This window comes from Nerophis ophidion, linkage group LG15 (genome assembly GCF_033978795.1).
Source record: "Nerophis ophidion isolate RoL-2023_Sa linkage group LG15, RoL_Noph_v1.0, whole genome shotgun sequence".
Taxonomy (NCBI): domain Eukaryota; kingdom Metazoa; phylum Chordata; class Actinopteri; order Syngnathiformes; family Syngnathidae; genus Nerophis; species Nerophis ophidion.
In genome coordinates, this window is record NC_084625.1 from 25,910,254 (window position 1) to 25,929,067 (window position 18,814).

General features: G+C 41.6%; 1 protein-coding gene across 1 annotated transcript in view; it reads right to left on the reverse strand.

Moving 5' to 3' along the window:
• LOC133569914 (uncharacterized) overlaps positions 1 to 18,814 on the reverse strand; it is a 53,238-nt gene that overhangs the window by 19,481 nt on the left and 14,943 nt on the right. The window contains exons 4-7 of the mRNA XM_061922502.1: positions 6,390 to 6,538; positions 6,197 to 6,311; positions 2,559 to 2,835; positions 2,423 to 2,430 (exon numbers count right to left, since the gene is read on the reverse strand). Coding sequence (XP_061778486.1) covers positions 2,423 to 2,430; positions 2,559 to 2,835; positions 6,197 to 6,311; positions 6,390 to 6,538 — 549 coding nt within the window. The remainder of the gene's footprint in view (positions 1 to 2,422; positions 2,431 to 2,558; positions 2,836 to 6,196; positions 6,312 to 6,389; positions 6,539 to 18,814) is intronic.

Consider the following 18,814-nt stretch of genomic DNA (forward strand, 5'->3'; position numbering starts at 1 on the left):
GGGTGACATCAAAATTTTTGCTCATTGGACATAAACTGCAGATCAATACCATAGAGCAAGGCTCGCAGTACAAGGCTCACCATGAGGGGGCGTATATGACCCGGCAGGTGCTTGTCGCTGTCATCTTTCTACAGCGAGGCAATGAAGGTAAGACCCCAAATGGTATTTCAGTTTTATATAGAATAAATAAACCAATGGGACACTGGCACTCATCGAGGGTGGACGCTCCCCTTTCCTCTCCCTTATCTCTCCTGCTTGCTTCTTTGTTTTGTCTTGTCTTAACTTTCTTGTTGCCTCTTTTTGCACTGCTCTCCAAATCTAAACATTGGAACTATTTAACTGGCCTCAACAAAATTTACAAGATCTTGGGTTTGGGGGAACCTGCTGTCGTGATGAAGCGGTTGTTGCTGGACACACGACGGACTCTTGGGAGAAGAAGGAGTGCCGCGTGCCTGCCGACCCTCTTCTGTTGAGGATGTGAAGATATTCACCTATTCAGAGTTATGACAACCGGACATCTGCCGATTTGAGTAAGCGTTGCTCTGGTTTGTCGACAAATTGGAAGTTGATGGCAGTCTTCAAAGCTGTCACAAATGATTGGAGGATGCGGGAAGAACTGTGGATTACATCGGACTGTCTACCCTGCAGGTTTGAGGACCAATCATAAACAATTTAGAGTGAAAAGCAAATTTTGTTTTCACCAGCATAAAAATCATTCTAACTTGGATTGTTTCCCTGGCGTCGAGACTCTCCCAAAGGACAGCACAGCGAAGACACAACAAACTCCCTTCTTGTCTTTCATGGACACACACCTGCTGTTAACTTTGGACTAGCGACTGCAATACATTAAGGCTGCGGAACAGAGTACACTACGGGCTTACACACACACACACACGCATCCACAAAAATATACGCCACACATACACACCCCATGCCCCTCAACCCCACGCCCTTGATGCAAATCCCATAGGGGTGATGAATGGCAGGTCAGCGCCTGAGAACTGCGGCCTACCACCATGACCTTGAACTACCTTCCCTGTGTTGCTAGATATCTCGAGATGTATGTTGTAATATGTATATGTGCTTTGCTATGGAGGTTTTTTCCCACTCCAGACTGGGCCCCTTTAGGAGCCCAGTCTGGATTGTATTTTTTTACTCATCCTTCCCCAGCGTTTACCTTTTTCCCATCTTTTACGGGGCGCCTCATGGCGACCCATCAGTGTTCTTGTTCTGTAACCCTGTACACCAGTGGTGTGAAACTCAAATACAGAGTGGGCCAAAATTTAAAACTGAACAAAACCGCGGGCCGAGGTTGAACAAATTAATAATATGGACCCAAACAAGTTTTGCATTGAATATTGACCAAGCAAGGCTTATATAAGTTTATAGTGACATGCAAAATCCAGTTTCAAATAATATTAATTAAAAAATATCATTGGCATATCAAATTAAATAAAAACACAAATTTAAGGCCTTTTTTCGGCGGCGGGTTTGAGTTGGGGTGAGGCTTGGTGGTAGCGGGGGTGTATATTGCAACATCCCAGAAGAGTTAGTGATGCAAGGGGGTTCTGGGTATTTGTCCGGTTGTGTTTATGTTGTGTTACGGTGCGGATCTTCTCCCGAAATGTGTTTGTCACTCTTGTTTGCCGTGGGTTCACAGTGTGGCACATATTTGTAACAGTTTATACGGCCACCCTCAGTGTGACCTGTATGGCTGTTGACCAAGTATGCCTTGCATACACTTGTGTGTGTGTATGAGCCGCATATATTATGTGAGTGGGCCGGCATGCTGTTTTTATGGAAGAAAACGGACGTGGCGACATGTTGAGAACGCCTAAAGCAGTGCTTTTACGGCCCGCCCCCAATATTAGTGTTCGGGTGGAAATCGGGAGAAATTCTGGAGGGGCACTGAACTTCGGTAGTCTCCCGGGAAAATTGGGAAGGTTGACGAGTATGAGTATTAGCGGTGAATGTGGTGTTACAGCGGCGGACCAGCTCTAATGTTAATTTGATATTGCCTCAAGGGCCAAATTAAATTACATGGCGGGCCAATTTTGGCCCGCGGACCAGAGTTTGACACCCAAGCTGTACACTGTTTGTTTGTCTAATCTTGAACAGGTTTGTGTTGAAAACAAAGTTCCGTTGTACTTATGCAATGACAATAAAGACCTATCCTATCCTATCCTATTATTGAGAGGCATTTAAACACGACATATTCCCGCTTTGTCATCCTTTTCATGAGAAACCTGTTCTAACATTGGCTCGAGCGCAAAACAAAAAACCCCAAAAAAGTCACAGCTGAAGTTTTTCGGTTTGTCACCTTACCCAATATAAATTGCTGTTCAAATATTTGATTCCCTTATTTATGCTTCAGTTGATTTTCTTTTGGCATAATAAAACACACTTTATGCTCTTAACCCACCCAATGCCCTGCAGCACCAGTGGAGAAGAGTAGTGAAAGCTGCCATTCTTCCAATCGCTCTTCTACTGACATTAGGGTGACATTTTCCTCCCACTGTGGCCTAGTCGGGGGCGGGACTGAACATTTGAACCCCTACCTGGCAGAGATGATGACGAACAAGGGGAATCGGCTGACAGGTGGAAGGCGGAGCCCCGGGGAGAATGCATCACTGCGGGCTCTCGTGCTCCACTGCTGGGGCCGGCGTGGAGCGGGTTCAACTGGGACTGAGGATGGATGGGTCGTGGATCCCGTTTGGATTGTGGTCGGCTGTGCCTGACCGCGGGTTGCAGCACGGCAGAAGTGTTTAAAGGCGGTGTCTGCGGGGGGATTGAACACTCTGGTGCCCCGGATGTTCCTGGTGGGAGGGTCTTTATCTTGAATATCAAACACAAGCACGGATGTAATTAGAATACTTTATTGCTTTCTGCAGGTGCACTGCTTTGCCGCCATTATTCATGGGAGAGCAGCATGTGTGTGTAATTACGCGACAGGTATGAGTGATCAAACTGCAGAAACAGCCTCGATTAGTAAGTCACAGCATGAAATAATGACAGTTTGATTCAATAAAGACTGCTCTTGATAGTCATGCCAAAATGCACACGCCAGTGATTAGTCAGTTCTCTTAAAGGGGTACTGCTCTGTTTATGGAATTTTACCCATCATTCACATATGTTTTTCTATTTTTATGGATTGTAAGTCATATTTTATTTTTTTCTCCCAAATCCCCCCCACTTGTTTACCTGTATCTCACCTTTTTTGTAAGGGGCGCCGGAAGTTGGCAGACCCGTCAGCGATCCTGTTCTGTCTCCCTGTAATGTTTGTCTGATTTTGAATGGGATTGTACTGAAAATTTTAATTTCCGCTCGGGGATTAATAAAGTATGTCTGATCTGATCTGATCTGATCTGATCTGATCTGATCTGATCTGATCTGATAATACGGCAAGTACGAGGTGGCTTATAATTGGAGTCATCTATTGCAGGGGTCCATTGCCCTATAGAGGGCCGCCGAACAAATATGTTTTTTAGTTGTGGTTTGTACGGGCAGCAGCGGTAGGCAATTGTAATACACTTTTCCACTACTTGTGGGAGTAATGAAAATATCAAACAAACAGAAGAAGTCTGAAGCTGAAGTCAGATAAGTTTTTTATGCGCAAAAATTATGACTAAAGTGGGGATGCTGTATTTTCATTTTATTGTCAGTTTAGTTCAAAAACATTTTTCTTTTATTTTTAGCACAGCATAACTGTTTGTAAATCTATGTTTTCATTTAATTATGAGTCCATTCTTATGTAGTATATTCATACTTGCCAACACTCCCGATTTTTCCGGGAGACTCCCGAATTTCAGTGCCCCTCCCCAAAATCTCCCGGGGCAACCATTCTCCCGAATTTCTACCGAGTTCCATCCGGATAACAATATTGGATGCGTCCTCTTATCTGAAAAGGAGACTATTATATATGTCTCCGTTATCCATAGGTTTATCTATAACCCATAAAGTAGGCAGGCACAGAGCTATTTCTCAGCGTTTGTTTATATCAGCCGGCATGTTAGTACCCTGACACACAACATCCGGATTCCCATCCCATACGGCAAGTAGTAATGTCCAAAAACAGAACATATATCATGGACATATACAGAAACAGTGTATATGTTTTTGTTGTTGTTGTTTTACTTTTGTAGCTGTATGAAGAAATGGCTGGTTGCATCAGCTCTGCTCTTTTAATGTCTTTAATGTTCTTTCTTTTATTTGATGTTTCCCTCTTACACATGTGTTATGTGTGCTATGGCTACGAGTTTTTTTTTCCTTGGCCTCAGAGTGGAACCCCTCCCCAGGGACCCAGGCTTGGACTGATTTTTTTTTTTTTTTCCACACCCCTCTCCCCCAGTGTTTACCTATGTATCACCTTTTTTGTAAGAGGTGCCGGATGTTTGCAGACCTGTCAGCGATCCTGTTCTGTCTCCCTGTAATGTTTGTCTGCTCTTGAATGGGATTGTGTTGAAAATCTTAATTTCCCCTCGGGGATTAATAAAATATTTCTGATTCTGGTTCTGAAAAAGTGGTCTAAAACACCCAAAAACAACAAGCAACGCTGCATTTACAGTACATGCCATGACCTGTTTATTAACCAAGCTATTGTGACATTGTTATTGTTAGAGATAACACAGAAGAACTACTTTTAGTAAGACAGCGCTTTGCTCCGAGAGACAGTCACACTGCTCCTCCCGCCACTAGCGAGAGGGATGCTGCTGAACCGCTTTTTACTTTGGAAAAGTTCATGACTAAATTATAAATCATGCTTCACATGACTTTTAGTAAAATTTTGCAGCCATAACTTTGGAATTCATTTCAGACTCGAAAACACCATTAGGGAAAATGCGGCAAGATGCTCATTCCATCCCAGCATTTTTTACCTGAGAAGTGAGTATTATGCAGACGTTACCGTCTAAATGGGGAAGGGGGCGTGGCCTTCAGCTCCGCCTGAATTTCGGGGGATTTTCGGGAGAAAATGTGTCCCGGGAGGTTTTCGGGAGAGGCGCTGAATTTTGGTAGTCACCCGGAAAATCCGGGAGGGTTGACAAGTATGCTTTAGCGTTGCCCAGTGGCTCCCTGGGGCTTCTTCAAAAATGTATTAAAATGGAAAAGGATGAGAGGGAAATTTAATCTTTGTTTAAATATGGTTTCTGTAGGACAAAAATGACACAAACCTATTTAATTGTTATAAATCCCACTGTTTATGTTAAACATGCTTCACTGATGAGAGTATTTGGCGAGTGCCGTTTTGTCCTATTTTCGGCACTTCTTGAACTCACCACAGTTTGTTTGCATGTAAAACTTTCTCTGACGTTGCCACAAAAAAACATGTTTTATGCCAGTCCTTTGTCTCATTTTGTCCACCAAACGTTTTATGCTGTGCATAAATGCACAAACGTGAGCTTTGTTGATGTTATTGACTTGTTGGAGTGTTGAACAGCATATTTGGTCAGTGCATGACTGAAAACTAATCAATGCTAACATGCTATTTATGCTAGCTGTATGTACATATGTACATATTGCATCATTATGCCTCACTTGTAGGTACATTTGAGCTCTTTTGATATCCTTTACGTATGTTCTCTGTGCATTTAATTTAATATTGAATTTCTCTTGACACATTACCTGTAAGTAAGACTGACTGCATGTCTGATAATTGTTTTATATATATTATATATATGTTACCCGGCTTGCAAAGATTGTACTAATCCCATTACAGAAGACAGCCTGCCAGTTATTTTAACTTGGACACGCACACATATACCTTTGGCCATTATAAGCCATTCATTTCCAGGAGTTATCTCACCCTCTGAGGAACCTCTGTTTTTTGAATATTTTCCAATGTTGTAAAATGTTTAAAATAAAAATAAACATTTCAACATTTCTGTAACAAAGATTTCTGTCAGCCTGAGACACATAATTATTTTGCTAGTAGGCTATCATAGCTAATATAGATACTTACGTCATGTGTTGCCTTTATTATAACACCTATATAAGACTTAAAATATGTTTGCGGCTCCAGACAGATTTTTTTTTGTAACTTTGGTCTAATATGGCTCCTTCAACAATTTGGGTTACCGGCACCTCGGCTAACACTTTGAAACACAGCTCATTAGCATTAAAGCTACAAACACATCTAAAAGCTTGTTCACAGTACAAAACACTTTTAAACCATAGAAATTGTAGATTTTAATGAGCCTACCTGAAAGTACATGTTACACAGCCAGTGATCGAGATCTGAGGACATAAGGGCTTCAATTTTCCAAAACTGATCCACCTGGCTGTGGGGCTCTCCTCGAAGGAGTGGAGTTTTGTACCTGGTTTAAAAAAAGGACAGTGAGTACCAAACTTTATTAATTTAGGCAGATTATCCATACATCGGATAAACAGCATACCTGCCTTGGACCGGCCCGAGCCTCGATCCACAAACCGGAAACGCCCCCCAAGCCAGAACTGACTTCATGTAGCCAATCTGCCCGGGTGATGCAATCAGTTGGAACACGAAGACCATGGAGGGCAGAAGCTCACAGGTTGGCGGTAAGATCTGCAGACACAAAACAAGGACAACATTACTCTTAATTGCATGCAGAACCCCTGCAGGTGCATCCAGCAACGTAAGCACACATTTATTAATGCAGAACTAATGAAGTAAACATGCGTAGACTTGCTCTCAACCACATAGCCAACGACAGACAGAATGTATTCTAACGACAGCAAAATGAGCCCTCAGGGGGGCGAGTTCATCTACATCCCAGACTTGAATCCTCCTCTAACTTATTTGAAGTGAAGTGAATTATATTTTTATAGCGCTTTTTCTCTAGTGACTCAAAGAGCTTTACTTAGTGAAACCCAATACTTATTTTTTACATATAAACCAGTGTGGGTGGCACTGGGAGCAGGTGGGTAAAGTGTCTTGCTCAAGGACACAACAGCAGTGACTAGGATGGCTGAAGCGGGGATCGAACCTGCAGCCCTCAAGTTGCTGGCACGGCCGCTCTACCAACCGAGCTATACCACCCCACAAACATTTCCATGTTTTTGTGTGGAGCCCCCGTAACTGTCATTCCCACCCGTCCACAGAAGCGGAGAAGCCACGGTGATAAAGCATCCAAGCACAAAACGGAGGGAACGCGACGGGCTGACAGTCACTGAATTTGTCACTGAACGCAGGGAGGCAACCATCAATCAGACTGATGGGATTATCAAGGCCATCTTGCGTGGGGCAAACAGCGTTAGCGCTTATCGCAATCCACGCCAAACATGGGTTCTTATTTACTCGGAGAACTGCGTAAAGCATGAAGTGACAGTGAGGTGCGGGTCACTTCATCCATCACCAGGTGGAAATATTCAATCTGTTGGTATGGAAAGCACATATATTTGCTTCGCTTTTAACATGTAGAGGCATTGATGTAAGACTATCTTATAACTTCAAGAGGAACTGCAATTATTTTGGAATTTAGCCTATTATTCACAATCCCTGTGTTGATTTTGTTTATGCCTTTTAAATCGTAAATACAGCAGGTTTGAGGTGGCTAACAGTGACGCTAATGGGAGTACAATAGTACGCCTGTGGAGCACTTTAAAAAAGGAAAAATATCAACAATCGCTAACAATACTCTGTTGTGACCTGAATATTAACCAAGTATTCGCATTATTGTTATTCTATGCTTTTATGCAGACAAACTTATTTGTGTATTGTACCATTTGCCCCGGCAAGAAATCTGCGTTCAAAGAACTGTGGCTTCTTAGTGATTCCCAGAGCCCAAAAAAAGTCTGCGGGCTATAGAACGTTTTCTATTCGGGCTCCAGTACTCTGGAATACCCCAATAACAGTTAGAGATACTACCACAGTAGAAGCATTTAAGTCCCATCTTAAAACTCATTTGTATACTCTAGCCCCATAACTGGTCTAATAGGCGGGGTCTAGAGTATTTCTGCCATGGTCGAGCCCCTCTCCCATTAAAGTGGACAAAAGGGAAGTAGGGCAGCGTGTCCAAGGCATATATAGAGACAGGTGTCACAACAATTATTGCAGTAAGGACAATGAGACAATGTTTCCACATTGACAAAAAAATCAAATATCCTTCAGGTAATTACAAGTAACTTACACATTTAGTGTAGTTTAAAAAATAATACTGTATTATAAGATACATTATTTAGATTGCACAATTGACCCTGTTACACTCGTTCATGTACACATCTGTGCCCTTCAGCTTTTTCCCTTGTGTCAGCAATGCCATTTTGGGTTTCCTCTTGGCAAGCTTAACGATGATGACTAGTGTGGTGGTGTTGATTCTTCTATTAAGTAGAATGCACACATCAATGGTGTTAAAATTGACATTAATTCACTGCAGAAGGTTGACCACTTGTTGCTCTGTTGAAGCAGCGTCCATGTCATCTGGTTCTCTGCTGTCAAATGCTTTTGCATAGGGTCGAGGATTGACGCGTAGCCCTGCAATGATGATGTCATTCTCTTGTGCAAACTGATCCACTTCGTCTCTGATGTTTTCCAAAACAGTGATATTCCCCAGATTGGTGATATCTTGTTGTCTGGCATTGAGCAGTTGAATCAATGCAGCCATCTCCTCTCTGAAGTTATTCAAATCAGTTGTATTTAGTTGCAACTGTTGACGCAATGTTTCTATCTCAATGTTAATGTCCTCCACGACACTGCTGATGTCCCCATGGTTGTTGTCTTGCTGCTTGGCATTCCACTGTTGGCGTAATGTTGCATTCTCCTCTTTCAGCATGTCTACCTTCTGTTTTAATGCTGTGTTGTCTTAACCGAGAATTGTAATTTCTTCTCTGAACTTTCTAAATTCCATCATATCATTGCGACATTATTTTCTATCTTTATTAATCTGTTCTTGGAGATTTGCGACATATTTTTGTGGACCATTGATCATCTATTCCTGGATATTGTTGATGTTGCTTTGTGTTTCATTTACATTGTTGTGTAGAGTTCCTACCAGGGGCGTCACTAGACCTAATACTGTACTGGGGCACACCTGGGGCACAAATAATTCATATGAGCGTGCAAAGCGCGCAAGCAAAAACATTTTTAGCACTTATTTATCATAAAAAATACATAAATAGTGCTTTAAACTATGAAATCATATCAGATGATGTTGTATGGATCTTTGATTAACCACCTGAAATTAACTAATGCATATGACCTACTTGTGCACTTTTTTACCCCAGACTTCTAAACTGCTACTGGTAAAAACAAAAAGGAAGACCAATTAATCTTTTTGAAGTATATATTGCAGTAATCATCTGCAAATTTAACATCTACAAAAGTAAAACAAAAAATAAAGCACCCCTACATCTCTGGGTTCTTTTATATTATTTAATTTCCATTTATGGCAATGTGGCTAATCCTTTTTCAGATACACAAAACTATAAAATATACACAAAACTATAAAATATACACAAAACAATAAATGAACAACTGTTGTGTGTCTGTTCAGGGAATCATTTTCTGAGAAGTAAACTGTAACGTCTCGTTTTCATTTTTTGCAAAGTGGTCAATCACTCTGGACAGACATGGAAATATTACAGTAACTGTTATACAGTTGACCAGTGGTTACCAGCTGGTGGGTCGTGACATAAAAGTGGATTGTGTGTCATTTTCAGTGAGTCGCAGTCAGATGTTTGCATGAAAAAAAAAAAAGTTTAGGAGAAAAAATCCAATTGTGGCAACAAAACCAGATATTTTTAGCCATTTTTCTAGTGACTATTAGTGAGTATTTTAGCAAAAGGCAAACCGACTAACAAGTTGGAGGAGGACTCAGGACAGACATGGAAATATATTTAAAAAAAATCTAAATGGGGCAACAAAACCCGATATTTTCAGCCATCTTTCTGAAAACAAATACAGAAATGTTACTATTTTTTCTGGAAACAAAACCAGATGCTCAAGCTGTAGCCATTTTTCTGGTGACAAAACAAGATTATTTTAGTCAAAGTCACACCGATTAACAAGACAAGTCTACTGTGCTATTTTTCTGTGAAATAAAATTGAATAATTTAAAAATTTGGCTCACGACTTGATGATATGGAAAAATGTTTTTCTTTCTGAAGATAAACCATTTGAGAAGCACTCAACTCACACATGCTTACTCCAAATCATCATTGATGCAGAACCAGCAGACAATAACCAACATTATGTTTCATGTTCATTGGAAATTCCCCCGACAGCTCGTACAGCAAATGAATATGTTTGTCTTGATACAAGGAAGAACGTTAGCTAACTTAGCATAAACTTAAGACAATGATGTTGCCTAGCTAGCTAGGACTTCACTTACACCTCTCATTCCTGCTGCTTCTTCCCTGCTGCGGGCGAATAACTTTCTGATATCCATCTAGGAGTTGCAGTTTGAGTCAAATCAAAATCAAAATAATATAATTAACAAATTGTTGTTGGCTAACGTTACTTACCTGAGCAATGATTCGCATCCTCTCTCTCTCTCTCTCTCTCTCTCTCTCTCTCTCTCTCTCTCTCTCTCTCTCTCTCTCTCTCTCTCTCTTAACTGAAGTCTCATCCACACGTGAATAAATTACCATATTAAGTAGCCATGTGCTCATTGTTACGTGGAGTGAATACAGTAGCAATCAATTACCATACTAAGTAGTATGTGCGCTGTTGTCTATGTTATGTAGATTTAAAACTCTGAAGGGTTTTTTTTTATTAGTGAAATTTTTACTGGTGCACTGCAGATCAACAGTGGGGCACGTGCCCCAGTGAAATCGGTCTGGCGACGCCCCTGGTTCCTACTAACTCTTTTAAGTCCGGTTCCACCTCTGGTAACGCTGTATTGCCCTGTTGACGACATCTTGTCATGGTCATGGTTGCTCGTCAACGAAGTGAAGCCGTTGGTGTTGTTAGCTTCTGTGGCAAGCTGCGGCTCAATGGTGTTTTTAAAAAAAAAAACAGTTTCCTGTACCTTGCACCTGACAGAGCTGTGTCAGCCTTTCTTGTAGATCACTTGAGTGGTCAGAAGCTTTTAAAATATGTTGTTTAGTATTGGACTGTTTAGACAGTTTAGACAGTCCGATACCCCATACTCTCGGGTATCGGACTGTCTGATTGTGGCAGTTCGCTCCCCGTACGATCAGTGTCAGAGCTTGGTCCGCATTGCCGGCAGTAAGTCGGACACGTTTCCAGTGAGAGTTGGACACCGTCAAAGCTGTCCTTTGTCACTGATTCTGTTTATAATTTTTATGGACAGAATTTCTAGGCGCAGTCAAGGCGTTGAGGGGTTCCGGTTTGGTGGCCGCAGGATTAGGTCTGCTATTTGCAGATGATGTGGTCCTGACTGCTTCATCCCGCCAGGATCTTCAGGCCTCACTGGATCGGTTCACAGCCGAGTGTGAAGCCACCGGGATGAGAATCAGCACATCCAAGTCCATGTTTCTCGCCCGGAAGAGGGTGGAGTGCCATCTCTGGGTTGGGGAGGAGATCCTGCCCCAAGTGGAGGAGTTCAAGTACCTCTGCGTCTTGTTCACGAGTGAGGGAAGAGTGGATTGGGAGATCGACAGGCGGATCGGTGCGGCATCTTCAGTAATGCGGATGCTGTATCGATCCGTTGTGGTGAAGAAGGAGCTGAGCCGGAAGGCAAAGCTCTCAATTTACCGGACGATCTACGTTCCCATCCCCACCTATGGTCATGAGCTTTTGGTCATGACCGAAAGGACAATATCACGGGTACAAGTGGCCGAAATGAGTTTCCTCCGCAGGGGGGCGGGGCTCTCCCTTAGAGATAGGGTGAGAAGCTCTGTCATCCGGGAGGAGTTCAAAGTAAAGCCGCTGCTCCTTCACATTGAGAGGAGCCAGATGAGGTGGTTTGGGCATCTGGTCAGGACGCCACTCGAACGCCTCCCTAGGGAGGTGTTTAGGGCACATCCAACTGGTAGGAGGCTACAGGGAAGACCCAGGACACGTTGGGAAGACTATGTCTCCCAGCTGGCCTGGGAACGCCTTGGGATCCCCCGGGAAGAGCTGGACGAAGTGGCTGGGGAGAGGGAAATCTGGGCTTCCCTGCTTAGGCTGCTGTCCCCGCGACCCGACCTCAGATAAGCAGAATAAGATGGATGGATGGATGGATGGATGGATGGATGGATGTTTAGTTTTGGGTTGCTAGCCCTCGGCTTTTGGAAACCTTCGGTTCGCTGACTTTGGCGAATCTGTGCCTCCAACCGGGCAGAGTTGAAGTCGAATATGTTAGCAGGCTGTCCTGTCGCTGTGATCACAATCAGTAGTCAGGAAATTACAGTTTTTAGTCAAAACTGTAGTCGGGGGAGCCAAGCTCTTCTAATTAACGTCTTCCCTCGGAAACAGGAATTTGCACATACTCAGGCCTACTAGGCTACTGTATTTCAATGATGGTCATTATGGTGGTACATGGAAAGACGATTTTTTTTCTGAGATGGTATTTTGTGAGAAAAGTTTAAGAAGTACTTATGTTGTATACAAACATTTACCTTCTAGTCTACATGTATTAATTGATGTACTTAACCATTAATTATCCAGTGGAGAATTTTTAAGAACATATTTTCATTTACAATGAAATTAAATTGATAAACTCATGAAATATCTCCCTGGACACATGAGGACTTTGAATCCGACCAATGCATGATCCTGTAACGACTTGGTATCGGATTGATACCCAAATTTGTGGTAATGTAAAGTATCAAACAACTGAAGAATAAGTGATTATTACATTTTAACAAAAGCGTAGAAAGAACATGTTTAAACAGAAAGTATTAACAGTACATTAATTAATTTTCTACCACTTGTGCTTAATAACTTTAACAAAATATTAGAATGGAAAATGACACAAAATGGTTCTGCAAATGTCAATAGTTAAATTAAGAGCCTTTGTTTCTTTACTTACTATAAAAACACTAGTTGTCTAGTATGTTCACTGTTTTATTTAAGGGCAAACTTGCAGCTTGCAAACAAGAAACATGTTTAATATACCCTAAAATTTTGTCGAAACAAAGTCAATAGTGCAATTTTTTGGGGTTCCCTTTATTTACAAAAGTAACAATAAGTACCAAAAAGTATTGAAATAATTTTAGTACCTCTACCAAAATATTGGTATCGATTCAGGTCTATATAAGTAAACATTGATTGATTGATTGAGGTTACGAAAATAGTTGGGAGATATATACATGTTTAGAAACATTTCAAGCATAAAACATGCACGCAGAATGTCAGCAACATGGAAGTCTTGGGTGGTGTTTTTTCGTTTTTTATTATGACTTTTTAAAACTATAATGAATTAAAACAGTACAGTAATTTGACCAAGAGCTCCAGGTATTTGCTTTTACTACCATCCAGTGTCATCAAGTCTTGTATTTAACACGTCAACACAGGTTATTTGTTGTCCAATTTTTGTTTGAATATTGTGTCTTTTTGATTAACGTTACAAGAAACACTGAAAAAATTATAAAATCACAAATTGAGTGTTATTGAAAGAAAAATGTCAAAACATTGTAACTTTTGCCTCAAATCCAGGCATTTTAAGCTTTAACAATAAAATAGAAAAGCCTGTAAAATTATAGAGGGACTGTTAAATTATCATGGCGTAGTCTGCTTCAATACTTCTTCACTGACCGTACAAACATATTGTAGGAGGGAGGGGGATCCCAAAAATCCTCAAATCCCCTTAACCCTAAAACTCTTTTGCGCTGCTTTTTTATTCAGTGTTTAGGAGGCCCCACTCTTTCGCTCCCACACGCCAGCTGAAGTGACTCTGACTAAATTCAAAACCCAAAAGCGTAGATGGGGTGCATGAAAAAGAGTCGGAGGCAGGAAAGAAAAATAAGCTCCTGGCTTCCTCCTACTATCACTAATTCCTCATTTCCTCTTAGAGGAGGCTGGGGAAGATTGCACGCTACATAGTGTGGGCCAGACGGGAGAAAGAAAACAACCAAGCCAGCCATGATCGTCAGACAAATCTGATCATCGCTTCCACCGCCATCAATGAGGACGACAACAGCAGGTTTGTCAATAGCTTCCAGAGAGACGAGGAGGAGAGGGAGGGTGAGTGTCATGAGCCATTTACCAAGCTGTACTTAAATCTTACTTCTGAATCAGATCCCAGGTCTGCATTCACTTCATGCCAGCGTTTAGCCCGTTCTTTATGTCTGACAATCTGGATGCTGCAGCTCTGTGAATACGCCCACAAGTATGGCGACAGTGTCCACACGAGCTGAATGCTCCAGCTATAGCTAAGGCCTTTAATGTGGAGGGTATAATAGTGAGAAGAAACCCTTCAACTTCTGTGTGGAGATCACTGGATAAGCCTCAACAAAAGACCCAGCTGTCACTATTGACCATCCCAAACTGATTTGTTTACATGAGAGCATCTGAAATCCTCACAGATTTAGAAGAAACACATCTGTAGTCGCATGAATGCTTCATCAAAAAGACCAATATAAATTTGGTCTACTCTTCTAAAATATTTCTCTATAAACGGGGCATGCAATGTATAAATCAACCCTGATTCAGCAGCTTACAGCAGGGAACGAGAACCAACTATAAAGTGATTGAAAGACAATTCCATGAATTTCTGGACCCTGCAACTCTCCAGAAATAAAACTTAGATGTACAAAACCCAAAACCAGTAAAGTTGGCACCTTTTGTAAATTGTAAATAAAAACAGAATACAATGATTTGCAAATAATTTTCAACTTATATTCAATTGAATAAACTGCAAAGAAAAGATACTTAACATTCGAACTGGAAAACTTTGTTATTTTTTGCAAATATTATCCCATTTGTAATTTGATGCCTACAACATGCTTCAAAAAAGCTGGCACAAGTGGCAAACAAGACTGAGAAAGTTGAGGAGTGCTTATTTGGAACATCCCACAGATGAACCGGCTAATTGGGAACAAGTGGGTGCCATGATTGGGTATAAAAAGCAGCTCCCATGCAATGCTCAGTCATTCACAAACAAGGATGGGGCAAGAGTCACCACTTTGTGAACAAATGCGTGAGTGAATTGTTTCGGAACAACATTTCTCCACGAGCTATTGCAAGGAATTTAGGGATTTCACCACCTACAGTCTGTAATATCATCAAAAGGTTCAGAGAATCTGGAGAAATCACTGCACGTAAGCAGCAAGGCTGAAAACCAACATTGAATGCCCATGATCTTCGATCCCTCAGGCGATACTGCATTAATAACCGACGTCAGTGTGTAAAGGATATCACCGTATGGACTCAGGAACACTTCAGAAAACCATTGACCGTAACTACAGTTTGTCTCTACATCTGTAAGTGTAAGTTCAAACTCTACTATGCAAAGCGAAAGCCATGCATCAACAACACCCAGTAACGCTGCTGGGCTCGAGTTCATCTAAAATGGTGTGATGCAAAGTGTAAAAGTGTTCTGTGGTCTGACAAGTCCACATTTCAAATTGTTTTTGGAAACTGTGGACGTTTTGTCCTCTGGACCAAAAAGAAAAAGAACCATCCAGACTGTTATCGACGCAAAGTTCAAAAGCCAGCATCTGTGATGGTATGGGGGTGTATTAGTGCCCAAGGCATGGGTAACTTACACATCTGTGAAGGCACCATTAATGCTGAAAGGTGTGATGTGAAAACGCAATACATCATGGGTCTGATGGCATCAGAATATCCTCTTTACATTTGGTGACATGCAAGACTCGGTTGTAGAGTTGTGTTTTTTCCTTTAAAAAAGTTCTAAATAGGTCACAAGTGTGCGGCATCAATAACTGGTTGTCAAGATTGCTTAAGGAAAAAAAAATGGGTTAGTGAGCTTGTAAAGAGACAATAAATAGCCTGGATAGCAGCCGTGATGCATACAATCAAACATGACTTTTAACGCCATCACCTGGTATATGTTGGTGTGTTCACAGCATTTTCACACTGGGTAAGTTTGAATCGGAGCCTGTGTTATTCTGTTGTACATGTACCATTGAGTAGGCTGTTAACATTGGATAAGATAAATAATCTGCGGTTACGTATTTGGTAAAAAAAAAAAAAGCAATACCCCTATTCATAGATCGATAGCTGAGAAGACTTTAAATATTTCCCATATTAATGCAAAGTGTATTTCAGACTTGAAATATATTCAGTTTGAAACAAATTTCTCCAGGAGACACCACACAGTGACAAGTCCTGCTGATTTACCTCTGAAAAGGCGACAGTCTTCCCTTTCTGATGTAAAATTGCGAGGTCTTACACACACCCAAAGTTGGTTGTCTGTGAGCCTTTACCAACTGTGCATTCCAAAAATGTTTGGCCTGTAAAAAAACTGACTCCGTTGACGATCGAGAAACAAAACATGTTCCGCAGCTAGCCCAAATCTCGTCTATTGAACATGCTCAAATAAATCAATTCCACTAATTGTACTTATTTTCTAAGGTGGCGAGCATCTGGAACACGGTCCAGTTTGTTTCTTGATTTTTTTATTTTGCGTGACCCATTCTAATCCAGTTTGTTGCTCTCTCTCACAAAATCGCTGGTTGAGAACAGTCATGTAAACAAAAACTTTGTCCAGCAGCAATGACTACCCAGCCCCTACAATACATTGCGAACTCTCGTGTTGTTTCGAGACCTACTGCGAAACAACGTTGTCCATTAAATCAGTGCTTGGCTCCTCCAAAACCTCAAGATTTTATCATGTAACATGCCTTTTAAAAAGAAAAACAGACTTTTAAAAATGAACATTGTACAAACAACACAACTACAGTAGTTTTATGAAGATATGTAGATAACAAAGTACAGCATTAAATAGGACAGTGGACTTCTACAATATGTCAATGAGAAACTGTCAAAGACACCATCAGCAGCTTCTTCATTTAGATATTACTTTCTTAAATCATCAATGTATTATTTTTAGCACTGTACTTCACACCCACTATAAAAACAAATTTATGTCACTCTCTGGCTATACGGTAATGCTAGCGGGTAAGACCGTATGTTTTGGTTGGATCTCACGAGGTTCACTATGGCAACTAGCTTGCTTCTATCATATCTGACGGGCGCCAAGGCCTCGAATCAAGACAATAGACATCATGACTTAATATTCAGTATGTAAATGATAATAAAACCATTTCAAAACTGGTGACAAGGGCTTCTAATTTTGTTGCTGGTATATTCCGTAACATATTACTTCCAGTTGTATGATTTAATCAATAAAAACAACTATCGATATAATCACTCTGCTATCGATACTATACTATAACACTTGGTATCGTTATCGTCGGCCTTTGCATTGCTCCGCCCACCTCTGTTTACATTCAAGAGCTCTAGCTTGCGGTTTGCATATCTTACAAAGATTATTATTGTGATGAGGACACGTTCGTTTGCTTGTCCCTGTCAAATTTGCGAGATACAACCAGGATATATGATCAACGTATAGTATCACGATATAAGAATAGTATTGAAAGCTTTATCAGCGACCAAATGTACATAGTTTGTCGTATATCATCTATATTTCGCAATCCTACCCAGCAAACAGCAGTTTGTTTTGCAATATTTAAGGTATGTCACAGAAGCTGCCCAATCAGATCCATACTTTATACATACTGTATGTTGTCGCAACGTTGGTAGGGTGGTTGTGTTTGTGATCCCAACAAGCGGAAGCAGGAGACACCGTTCAGGTAAGAAAATAATTCAATCCTTTGAACAGCCAAAATGACAAATAATCATGCCGCTTGGATGTTCACATGACGCCAAAGGAAAACACCTAAAGCTCTTAGCACAGCACGATCAAAAATACATGAAACATAGGTGTGGAGGGGGGCGTGTTCTGCCGGCCTGCCGCTGATCGGTGTGTGGAGGGACCATCCTCGAAGCACAGCTGGCAGGTGATTGGATAACCCAGCTGGGATTGATCATCCAATCACCTGCCATGCTTGTTAGCAGCAGCCAAGACGAGATAAGTCATTTGGAGTTGGAGTTTTAGCAAGAGGAGCCGCGCATGCGCACGATACCACGCTGTAAGAGGAAGAGCAGCCGAAAGACTGAGAAGTTGATGGAAACGAGTGCTGACAATAAAACATTGTTGCACCAGACTACCGGGCTCACGAGAGGATCTTTGTGGTCAGAAGAAACCACAGGAGGGCAACCTCCACAATAGGATGTAGTGTAACGCTAACAAGAATAAAACAGCAGCAACTAGTACGTAAACAGTCCCCTAAAGTGAACTATGAACCAACTGGATGGCCAGACTGGCATATATAAAGGTGCTAGATTTGAATAGGCCACAGGTGCGTGTCCGAATCACCAAACAGAAGCAGGTGAGGGCGATCAGCGCTCGTAGCAACAAGAGGATGAACAAGGGACAAAATAGAACCAACAACAAAAATAAACACTAAACACAGAAGAAATATAACAAAAAAACATATGTCCTCATAATAAATATACCAACAAAAACAATTTCAAACTTTAGGTACTAAGCTAACCCTGCCAGCAACAACACACAACCATTACCGTTTACTGTATGTTAACCATCCATCTTCTTGCGCTTATCCGAGGTCGGGTCGCGGGGGCAGCAGCCTAAGCAGGGAAGCCCAGACTTCCCTCTCCCCAGCCACTTTGTCCAGCTCCTCCCGGGGGATCCCAAGGCATCTAGGTCAGCCGGGAGACATAGTCTTCATAAGGTGTCCTGGGTCTATCCCGTGGTCTCTTACCGATCGGTCGTGCCTGAAACACCTCCACAGGGAGGTGTCCGGGTGGTCCAAAACACCTCATCTGGCTCTTCACGATGTGAAGGAGCAGCGGCTTTACTTTGAGCTCCTCCCGGATGTCAGAGCTTCTAATCCTATCTCTAAGGGA